Source organism: Phymastichus coffea, unplaced genomic scaffold, assembly GCF_024137745.1.
Source record: "Phymastichus coffea isolate CEN01 unplaced genomic scaffold, Cenicafe_Pcof_1.1 PCOF00128, whole genome shotgun sequence".
NCBI lineage: Eukaryota > Metazoa > Arthropoda > Insecta > Hymenoptera > Eulophidae > Phymastichus > Phymastichus coffea.
In genome coordinates this window covers 352,958-364,418 of record NW_026706939.1, presented here as the reverse complement: position 1 = coordinate 364,418, position 11,461 = coordinate 352,958, and the positions used below count along the sequence as shown (strand labels likewise).

Sequence of the window (11,461 nt, the reverse complement as noted above, 5' to 3'; positions counted from 1 at the left end):
GTTTACAACCGTAACAGCATTAACTAAATAGAAACTGCTACATAACTGCTATTTAAGATTGATGTTTTGATAACAATTCAAAATATACTTGTCCGCATTTTACTTCATCTTTCTCCAATACTTATTTAAATTAGGAAAATAATATAAGAAACACTTATACAGAGTTTTCAAACCTCGTACAGTAACGTAGTGAAAATAAACTTCGTATTAAGTAATAAAATTTCCAATGATTTAAATAATCTCCGAACGCAAAATTTCTTTTACAGGAGCTGTTTTATGCTCCGGATGCGTACATTTTTTTAACTCTCTATATTTTCTTCAACTAGTTTCATAAATCTAAATATGTAAAAATAGCACGTACTATTCGATTCGTAGTGATTTACTCTTTTAAAAACTCTGGTCGAAAATTTTTGGCTTGCGTAAGTAAACCAAATGTCGCCCGATTACTATTTTCATTCGAGTAAGCCTCATATCGCCACTACAAAAAATGCTATATATCCGATGAACAGACATTTTCATTTATGTTTTTTAACTTGAAAATTTATCAAAAAAATATTACGTCGACTATCGGACTATTCATAATTGTCATTTGATTCTGCAAATCAAAGAATGGTCATTAATAAGCAATACACTGTGATGTACTTTATCATTCAAAAACAGTACGTCCTCATAACAAATATTCATATGAAAACTAATTTTTTAATATTATTATTTTCATTCACTAAAATACTTTTTCTTCAAAGTGGCGTTGTGAGCTATACTTTCTTCAAAATGTAACACTTCGAATTACCAAATCAATCGCGCGGAGCTCATTTCAAAGGATGAATGCTCAATTCTCAAATGAACCGTCTTATGTTAAGAAAATCGTTTGTAGTGAAAAGTTGTGGTCATTTCAAATCTTAGTGACGTGATGAGGTAGACTTACCTTACTTTATAAATTCGTCATTATCCTCAATGCGTTTAAAAATAATTTCCATGTTTAGTATAGTAGAAGTTTCATTGTCTTCTAAGCAACAAATTATAATATAGATAAACGACAAATGTACTCATTATTTAAAATAAATTATATTTTTTAGAACGTAATGGTTTTAGAAAAAAAGCTTCAGCAGCTTGTTTTTCAATTTTTATATTTAGAGTAATTCTTATTTATTGTTCACAAATTTCTCATCTATAAAATTTATTTAAACATTTTTCTTACGTACTTGTCTAACTCTGTTATGTAAATATTTTACACTATTACAATATAATGTAATCTCTATATGTGTTAGATTTAAAAGAGCGTATGTAGGACAGAATAAAACCAATTTGACTATTATAAAACGTAGATGAGAAATCGGACATAAATTTTATTAGACGCGTTGGTCGTCATTTAAAATAGTAACTGCTTAAGCTACATTGCGACTAGACATCAGCATTATTATGAAATAGTTGTAAACTAAAAATCATATTTTGTATGCAATGTATTTTGAAATTAAACAAAAAGGTAAGTCGGGAATCGTACTAAAAATCAATCAAGACTTATGATGAATATCGCGCTTGCATGTACGTTCAATTTGGAAATAAAATTGTCCAAGCGATTTATGTAAACCCGCATAAAATATATCACCTACGTAATTGTTTTAAGTTGTAATTGAAGCTAATTGTAAGAATAAATGTAATTCACTATGACACATTTTTGTATAAATTCGAATTTTGTATAAAAATTTACTTCCAAACGTTACACTTTGATTTATCCCGCCTCAATGTTAATGTTTCCTTTCATGCATTCATCAACTCATTGTTCACAACGTTCACAATCCAATTTGCCAAAATTATATTGATCAAAGAACTTGAAAAATATTTTAACTGCAAGCTCTCGACTTGTGCATAGCAAATTGCAATAAAGGAAAGAGCGACGTCAAGTGCAAACAATGCGTATTGACCATCTGCCAATTTCAATGGAAGTCAAGTGTTTGACGTGCGTCGACGATTTGATTGTCATTGAATGTATCTGGAGTGGATTCTTCAGAAAATCGATTAAAAGCTTATATAAGCGTAGCCGTGGCCAGGAGTTATCTTTCAGTTGCTGAACTGCGAGCGTCATTTCTAACGATTGGCAAAGCGCTATAAAATGTTCCCCCTCGTACTTTCTTTTTTAATGTTTGAACTTTAAAGAAGCTCTTTTCAATAATTATGATAATGTTTACGTTTATCGTAACATTGAAATAATATCAGGGCTTCGCGCTTGAATGTTTTCCGAAAGTACACGGCTAACATTCCAGATTGTATTGTGGTCGATCGTGTGCGTTGGTTTAGTCGGCAACGCCGTGGTATTTCATAGAATAATTTCAGCGCCAAATGGTAAATTCGCAATATTGAAACCTTTCTATAGATGTACACTTCTATCGTTTGCTACTTCGGATTTGATGCTCTTGACAGCCTCTGGTTCTAACACCTTGACAGTTGTTGGTTTCAAGACAGGCTTATTGTGGAGATTGCCAAATTGGACGTGCAATGATATACCGTACTTTCGGACAGTGGCAATTTTTGCTGACGTAGCTATAGAATCACTCATACTTTCCGCTGAAACTATTCTACGTTTCTTTCTGGCAACTTGTATCGGAATAATATTTTGCAACAAAAACAGTTATAGAGCACTAAAATCAAAATGTCCTGGAGGTGAAGGATATGCCTGGCCTCGCGCAATACTTTTCAACGGGCTCGTTTGGCTGGTTGCTTCAGCAGCATCGTACCCCATGCAGGGCATGTACACTATAGATAGCCTTACGGTCATTACACCGAACGCTACAGTTTATGAGTAAATGTTTCTCCTTTCTTTCCAAGCCAATCTTTGCAACGGAATCGAGCAAAACAGAGTAAATCAAACGTGTACGTTGCAGAGGAAGGTTTTGTATGACGAGGCAGAATCGCACTGCTGTGCTTTACACTGCACTCTTCGTCACAATATTCATTCCGCTGGCAGTGATTTTCATCACATTGCACGTGCTCCTGGCGCTAAACATTTGGCGTCGTCAAGAACAAAGTAAGAAATCACAACTTCCTCCTGGAAATGATTCGCAATCCACGGAATTCTCGACAGGTCTGCTCAACGCTTTTGCGTATATTTTTCTTTTTTTGTCAGCGAGGCAATATGTCTTTTACTATTGAGTCCGACAATAATTTCTGAATAATTTAACGATGAAAAACACGAACATCATTATTATGTGAACTGTCCGCGTATATGGTTTGCTTATTTAGATGTACGCACGTGCCATTTCAAGTTCATATTTAAAGATTTCATAGCTTGATGACACTTAAAGTAAAATCGCGTTTGTGCTAATCAAATTGTATAAAATAATAGTGTAAAACCGTAGCGAATTTTTTGGTCTTAGTTTTCAGTCAAGTTCACCGTCGGAAACCGCAGCCTCAAAGGCTCATGATATCAAATCACATACGCCGAAAAAAAAACTGTGAACGTGATTCTCGTATTAATTTTGGCTTTTCTCATTGGACGAATACCAATATGGATATTACTTTTGTTTAAACTGCATACAAAATTAGAAGGTACCTTGTAGATCCACTTGCAGGTGATCTTTTCCAGATTGACATTCTTGAATGCAGCCACGGTAAACCCATGTGTTTAAATTCAAACGTTTAATATGACGTCGCCCATAAGAAATACATTGTCCTCAATTTTAAACACTTCTAAACGTTTAAATTCAGCGACAATGTATTTCTTTTGGATGACGTCATAATTACACACTTAAAACGTTTAAATTTAAACACATAGGATTATAAGGTTTTGCCGTGGCTTTGGATCCATTTCTCTACGCATTTTTGTGCGAATCTTTGTCGTTATTAACTTTCTTACAAAACCGTCGCAAAAAGGGAAAAACTCAAGTAACGCTATTCGAAGACGATCGACACGTTCGTATCAATTCAGCTAATGCAACCATCGTTCCTCGAGGTCCATATACTTTTTAGAATCTTTCTAACGTATTATTGTATTGAACGGTAAAATTTGTTTGTACATATTCGTCAACATCTTGTATCCAATAAAACATCGTCTTGAAATATCATTCAATGTGACAGTTAATGTCACATATGCGTGAATGCGAAAGCTCAAATCAAGCATCAGCTAAAATAACGGTAGCAAGTTTATCTCCGGCGCTGTTGGGCGGCTCGTACCTCAAAAGTTCCATCGCCTTCTTAAGCAGTACTTTTTTATCCCGATTGGAGCACTTGGACAGTTCGCGCAAGGCTATGGCGTGGTAAAGTGCAAGTCGCCCGCCGTAAGGATCGACGCGTTCGATTGTGTCAATCAGGCGCTTGCACAGCTCCTCCTTCTTCGGATCGTCGGGTGGGAGCATCTGCATGAGCGAGTGGCCAATTGTTGTGCAGTGCTGGTGACTTGGGTGTAGGAGGACAGTCAGCCTTAAAAGCAAACAAACAATGGTGACCGGTGGGTTTTCAACGGGCGTGGGTGGATACGCCGGCGAATCCATCGACACGCCTTACGCCTTTGGCATTCGTAGCCGACGCTTCGCACGGATTTTATCGGTGCCTTTTTAGCTGACGATCGCAATTGGATCATAATTAGCACGACGTGCACGTGGAAAACGCCAATTGAAAAAGTTTGCTCACCGGAAGAGTAAGTCGGATAAGATAGCTTTGACGGGAACGCTCATGGCAGCTTCGACTTCCTCGCTAAGTCTATCGGTAAGTTGAGCGACCTCTCCGCCACTAAGAACACCCGGACATTCGCTGCAAGACCAGTCGCTTTCGGGATTGAGAGGATCGTCTGGCGTGACGTATCCCTTCTCGCACGGACACCTGAGTGTGCCGAGGTGACTGCCTAGTTCCGTCGGGTCGGCGCAGCGTTTGCACTCGCACGCGAAGTACTTGGTGGCCAACAAGTGCTCGCGACGGGCCCTCGTTGACCACAGTACGTGAGTGTACGTCGTGCTCAAGTGGTCGCCTCTGCAACGACAACAATGACGTGGATTAGCCGCCGAAAGACAATCGCCACGAGCTTAAAAGCTATACTTTTTAATGGAAGTTAGGGCAATGACGTTGATCTTGGGTCTACCCTGCTCGTCGAGAGTAAACGTATGGCGCGTGTTGGCTAGGCAAGAATGCTGAAGCAGGCACGCATTCTCGTAGAGAGCAGCCGAACCCTCGGGCGGGTTCGTCTCCAGAGCATTCACGTCGATGAGACCACAAACTTTGGGGAGAATCCGAGCCGAGACAGGATCGTGCGCGAGTAGTGGGCCGAAGTATTGGGCGACAGATTGCGTCTCCTCGTGAGCATCCGTGCCAGGCCCACGACTCTCTTCGTGGCTCTGCAGCTTGGTGAGCTGCCGCCAACGCTTCGGTTGTTTGCGGCCCAGGATCAGCACTCGCAGTACTAGCAGATAGTCGCACCTGCAGGCCCATCGGGGAATGCCCGTTGAAGCTTTCGGATACTAGCCGCTTTTGTTCGTTTGTTCGTACCTTGGGAGAAGCCTCGCGGCAGCGAGCAATGGACACTCCTGCGCGTGCCTGTGCTCGTCGACTAGACCAGGGCAGGAGACCATACAAGCCGGCCACGCGCAGTTTGGACATCTGCACACGGTGTTCTTGGTACCGCAGCCAACGCAAATGCGCTCCTCGCTGTGGGCAGCCGGACCCCAAACAATCGGTGCCTCGCTGAGAACCAAATCTCCTGCTTTTAAATCGCGCGTCGCTAGTAAGTGTCTGCCTAACTTCTCGTTCTCTTTGATCTCGTAAGCCAGGCAGATGCTTTTGTGACTGGGCCAGTGCTCACGCTGATGCTCCTTGTCACAGTAGAAGACTTTCTTGCAATTGCCGCAACGAGTCGTCGCTGTTTTGCTGCACACGGCACACGTGCCCTCAGTTTTCTCGCTCATGGCTATACCTTCGTAGCATAGAATAATCAGACTATTAACTCAGTATTGACGTGTTATTCTATCCTTCTACTACCGGTGTAATTTTTTTATAAAAATTGTACGTTCATATAAATATAAGGAAATTATTTAAATTTATACATTATATTCGATTGCTAATTGTCATTAAATTAACAAACTATAATTATTGTTGGTGCGCAATCAGTCATTGCTTTTTTCCAGGCGGTATCTTTTTATTCTATAAACATAATACTATTTATTACTGCATCTTCAAAGTGTATGAATAATTCAACAAACTTACTTAGGTTGCTTAATTCCAAACGTTGACAAATGATTGCTTCCACAGATACAGAAACGCTACTGCTCTACGTATACATGTTATAAGATACGCGACGTGTATATAAATAGTTGTACACAGTTCACAAATTTTAAAATAATTAACAAAACTAAAGCATGCAAATTGTATCGGGTGCAGGCAAGTCAGTGCTTCTTCTAACACCGCCACGAAAAGCTACGAGGAACAGTCTCGAGTGGGAGATATTTAATTTTAACACGCTAGAATTAGACGCGAACATGTGGAAGCTATCGAGGCGCGTTAAATTAAAATTACAACCGTGCGGTTTATTTTTCATAAAAAATGAATACCAATATCAAATATAATATAATAATTACCACTATTATCTCGTTCAAACATTTCATAGACGGAATGAGTAAGAAAATAAATATTTTCGATTTTTCGTTATTTATTAAGAATTTTTTCTATAATTGAAATAAGTCTTCAATACTCATAACATATTGTCTAATAAAAAGTTTTGAGCACAGCTCAGTAAGAAAGTAATGGTAACACAATCATAATAAATCGCGTATCAAATGTAAATACATATGTACATGTAAACTGAGCTTCATTTCGTACATTAAACTTTACCCAAAAACGACACTCAACGTATTTATTTATAACTACTTTTTTCTTAGTTTGGCAACTTTGGAGCCGTTGCACGGCATTATATAAAATTTTTATATTTCGTTAAATATATTTTGGATTTATATAATGTATGTCATTGCAGTCAATTCTTATACAATCAATCTACCTTGTTAGAAACTGTCATATTTTCACTTTTTTTTACAAACATTTGTCATGAAAAAGTAATAATAATAATTCGTTTTTTTTAAGAACTAGATATGTAGGAAATCGCTGTTAAGTTAGAGAGGCATTGTACAATCTATTGATCATTACTGCATTATTACATTTTGTGAAAAATAGAGTGATTGAGAGCACTTTTTCCTATGATGGACAATAAGTTACGTCTGCAAAGAAACTACTATTTTAAAAGTGGATGACATGTTTCTATAAACTCGCATTTTTTAATTTCAACGTCGATGATACAAAATTCGAAAATTAAAGTATGACAATGTTCCAAGATAAAAATACAATTATTATGTAAATACATTTCGAGACGTGGAGTAATAAACATTTATGCGCTTTGACATTCTTATAGAAAATAAATTCCATTTCATTTGAACAAATTAACGACTTTATAGATGATTTATGTAATCAAATATAAATTTAAAAATTACAAACTGTAAAACTTTACATCCTTCAGTAGATTTTTGGGCATTACAAAAAGAAAATTACTATATAATGGTTAAAATGTACCTTGTGACTAATCTTAATACAGTTCTGTTTTTTCCTTAAAAAAAATATAATCGATTATAATTTATTTTTACTTATATATATAACATAAATATTCATCTTTATTTGTTGTAAACATACACAACAAAATATTAGCAAGGAAAAAACAATAGTCTTGATCCTAGAATATTACACAGAAAAATATGGAAGTTTATCTCTACTAGCAAATTGAATTTACATTCTTATCGAACATGTTTTTCTTAACATATAGTACTTTAATTTTAATTCCATGGAGTAGTCATTCCAAAATATTTACATATACATATTTGCTAGTGAAATATTTAAATGGTTTCTTTACATATTTACACAATTTTTCTAGTATTGATGATGGTTATTTCCGAACGATAAAATATTGGAATATTTATTAACCATTAAAATGCAACGATTTTTCTTTTGTTGCTATGACTATATACTAATAATGTTATTATATACAATACATAATTTTATATTAACGTAAATTATTGCAGTACGAAACTGTTAATGGTATTTTAACAACTTTGTGAAGTCGGTACTTCTGTTTTCATTTAATCATCAAATAACTACTAATTTTTAATAAATATTGTGCTATGCTCTTGCAAAAATTCTATCAAAACTAGCTTTGATGCACTCTAAATTATATTGTAGATAACTTTTTTCTTAATTTTAGTTAAATTCGAATATAATTGTGCATTTTTAAATTGAAATTATTAAAATAGTAGTTACCTCGTTGTAACACAATTTGAAATATATTAGTGTAATATTCTAGGTCAAATTCTTATAAAATATTACATATTGAAACTTTTTCTTCCTTCTAAAATTGAATTTAACTATCAATTTATTAAAGTTGTTTTTTTACGGTATTAACATCAATTTTCAATTTTTCTTCTAACTTTAGGGAAGCCATACACAGTCGAAGATAATTACCTACATCTTTAATTGAGTGAATTAGATTAAAGATAATTACTGATGGACTTTCATATTCATTTGGTACTATGCCATCCACAGATGATTCAAAGAAACTGAATAATGGAAACCATATTTTTGTCCTATTTGAATCACGTTGCATCAAAGCTTGATTGTTTGCTAATGTATGGTAGTATAAAAAGAGTCTCGAAGTTATGTAGAAGGCAACAAAAACATCAATCGAGTAATGTTCATGAGCTGCAAGTATAAAGAATATACCAAACATATTCAGCATCCATGTAAACGTATGTGCAAAGTACAAATTTCTTGGAGTATCTGAAAAAAAGACCTTATTACTTTAAAATGATATGAAAATCAACATATTCATAAAAAATTTTTACTTACATTCTGTAATGAAAAAGTTCAACATGGTCAATGCTACAGTATGACCACTAAACATGTAATCTCCACAAGTCCTTACTCCTTGAATAGACATACCTGCGCCTCGCCATATCACATATGCCATTTCGATTTTATTATAAAGTTCATTGTAAAAACTAGATTAAAAAAAAGAAAATTAATTCTACATGGAATATGCATTTCCAGATAAAAAAAATATAAGGTATAGCTTGAAAAGTATTTTTTTATGATATAATGCATAAAAATACTTACGAAGTTGAATCAGTTGTTGGAAGATTTCTTGGGTGGCATTGCAAATGTGCACCTGGTACAGATAATGAGGTAATAAGCATTGTGACACACCTCAATAAAAAGACTGTACCAGATAGAGCAAAAAATCTTCGTAACAAAATAAATCTGTAAAATCATAATAGTAAGATAATGTTTTTTAATTTGTCTATAACTAATAATGTTACCATATTTGAAATTATACCTATATTTATGAAATATGAGAACAAGTAACCATATAGCAAAAAGAAGAGTTCCAGTCACTTCACACATATCAAAGGCCCACGGTATATGCGGTACGTTATCTAGGAAGATGTCTGGTAATGGAGGGTATTTTTTCATGTCAGGCACTCTATCATGAACTATTACCATTACAAAGGCAGTAATCCATGTTACAATGAATAAGTATCCTAAACTAATGAATGTTTTCCAGATTTCTGGAGATAAGTGAGAAGCAGTTCCATCTTCAGAAACTGATGCAGAATAAAAGTCATGTTCTATAGAGCCTTCATTATTTAATATACCACTCCCAGTTATCTGTTGAAATAAGTTATCTTTTCCTTCAGTTTGTCAAGAACAACTTTTTCAAAACGTAAAAATCAAAAATGTACTTACATCGTTACTTTTCAGAGTCAAGAAATTTTGAGAAGAAAACATCTCAATACATCCTAATTCTAGAAGAATTGGAATATTTTCTCTTTGTAACTGTTTGATACTAATAGCCAAACGTTTGATTACTCCAATTTTTAATTTATTGCTATCCCACATTCCTCTTAAATCTTCTTCCTTGAGTGTTAATAAAGCTTTTCCATCAATATCATGATCCATAAATTTTTCAATAATATCAGTATTTCCATGACCTGCTTGGGTCAGCCAATTAACTATATCGCTGACATTCCAATCTATGATATTTTTTGGTCTCATTTTTGCTTTTAATGTCATTTTAAAATATTCTCATTCTTAAAAAATCTATAAAAACAATTTAATTCAAAAAATTAATAAGTGAATTTATAAACAGACCATATTTATTAATTTGGTAACTTGAATGAATGCGTTTCAAATATTTTTGGCATGATATTTCTCAATGATGTTTTAAAAAATATTAATGCAATTTTCAATGAAAATTCTATCACACTTCTGAGAAATTGATCTTACACAATCACTTAATTACGAATTATTATAAAAGCATCAAGTTAATTGTATTTAATAAAATATTCTTTCAATTTTTTCAAATATAATAAAATTAGAAAGTACGCCTTAGAAGTCTATTGTACACTTGAAAATTCCGTATTATAACCTGCATAAGTAGGACATAACTGTACCTAAATGCCAAGTAAAGTCAGTGTCTACCAAAATGAATCAGCTACTGTTTTCTTTTACGCTATTCGTCTATAATAATGTTCCAAACAAACAGACCGAAAGAGATATTGTTAAAAAAGTGGAATAAAAATATCTAAACTTAAAAGAGTATATAACTATATGATATTTTTAAAGACAACTGATGGAAAAAGTTTACGATCACTTATAATTCTTTTGTTCATCAACAAAGAACAAAGTAAATAGTATGGAGACAAAAAAAGTATACTTATTTATCTGTACTAATGTTTCATAACCTTTGTGATTGTGATTGATAATAGCATGTAAACAAACATAAGGTTATTGTTTACCTGTACGCAGGATGAGCTGTCATTTACTGACTTTCTTTTCTTGTTATGTAAAGAGCACATAGTCTATGAAATTGATTATATTCATTGTAATTATTTTGAGAATAAGTCAACAACAATGTTTTCTAATCATTACTGTTATCACTGTACCTCGTTCTCTAAATAAACTTTTCCATAACATCGACTATAGATATATTGTCATATATAGTTGACAAAATATTTTACTCGGATCAGCTGGATTAGAGATAAAGCAAAGCAACGTTGCCACATACTCACTGCACAGCGCACAACAAAACGAGAGAGGTTAGGATTGTTTGATTCCACATGCGTGGTACAGCTGGCTGCTAGCTGCATTTTGACTTTAACTCCGGACCCAGCCCAGCGCTGTACGTACTCCTGTAAAAATAGCGGAAATTTCAAACTGGTAAATAAAAACAATGGTGTTTCGGATTTTTTAAACGTTTGAATATAAAATTAATTAAATATAATCACGCTAAATACATTACTCATTCTATTATTTCAGAATAGCATTATGATTAAACTGCAATTGAAGAGCAAATAAGGATAAAAATTATTAGAGAATTGATCGCTATGTTAAACTTCTTCCTTCTACCGCTCGAAAATCGATTTAAAAGTCGAGATCGCGAGTAGAG

At 34.4% G+C, this 11,461-nt stretch overlaps 2 protein-coding genes and 1 pseudogene across 2 annotated transcripts; 1 reads left to right on the top strand and 2 right to left on the bottom strand.

Moving 5' to 3' along the window:
* The first annotated feature begins 2,228 nt into the window (after positions 1-2,228).
* On the top strand, positions 2,229-3,963 carry LOC131671554 (uncharacterized; annotated as a pseudogene).
* Positions 3,964-4,106: 143 nt separating this feature from the next.
* Positions 4,107-5,888, bottom strand: LOC131671553 (SET domain-containing protein SmydA-8-like). Its single transcript, XM_058948054.1, has 4 exons — positions 5,473-5,888; positions 5,026-5,403; positions 4,624-4,959; positions 4,107-4,413 (listed from the first exon to the last, which is right to left on the bottom strand). The coding sequence occupies exons 1-4, from the start codon at positions 5,886-5,888 to the stop codon at positions 4,107-4,109; spliced, it is 1,437 nt and encodes a 478-aa protein (XP_058804037.1).
* A 729-nt stretch (positions 5,889-6,617) lies between these two features.
* Positions 6,618-11,337, bottom strand: LOC131671548 (ceramide phosphoethanolamine synthase). The gene is made up of 7 exons (XM_058948048.1): positions 11,315-11,337; positions 10,812-11,204; positions 9,760-10,113; positions 9,350-9,681; positions 9,130-9,273; positions 8,863-9,014; positions 6,618-8,793 (listed from the first exon to the last, which is right to left on the bottom strand). The coding sequence occupies exons 3-7, from the start codon at positions 10,084-10,086 to the stop codon at positions 8,393-8,395; spliced, it is 1,356 nt and encodes a 451-aa protein (XP_058804031.1). The 5' UTR covers positions 10,087-10,113; positions 10,812-11,204; positions 11,315-11,337; the 3' UTR covers positions 6,618-8,392.
* Positions 11,338-11,461: the final 124 nt, after the last annotated feature.

Excerpts from the sequence above, each read along its gene's own strand:
- LOC131671553 (XM_058948054.1), bottom strand. The coding sequence starts at position 5,888 with ATGAGCGAGAAAACTGAGGGCACGTGTGCCGTGTGCAGCAAAACAGCG. Across the intron at positions 4,960-5,025 it reads GCCCTAACTTCCATTAAAAA|AGGCGACCACTTGAGCACGA; the intron begins GTATAGCTTTTA and ends TTGTCGTTGCAG. Across the intron at positions 4,414-4,623 it reads TTATCCGACTTACTCTTCCG|GCTGACTGTCCTCCTACACC; the intron begins GTGAGCAAACTT and ends TTTGCTTTTAAG.
- LOC131671548 (XM_058948048.1), bottom strand. The coding sequence starts at position 10,086 with ATGACATTAAAAGCAAAAATGAGACCAAAAAATATCATAGATTGGAAT. Across the intron at positions 9,274-9,349 it reads CTCATATTTCATAAATATAG|ATTTATTTTGTTACGAAGAT; the intron begins GTATAATTTCAA and ends ATGATTTTACAG. Across the intron at positions 8,794-8,862 it reads GAACTTTTTCATTACAGAAT|ATACTCCAAGAAATTTGTAC; the intron begins GTAAGTAAAAAT and ends TCTTTTTTTCAG.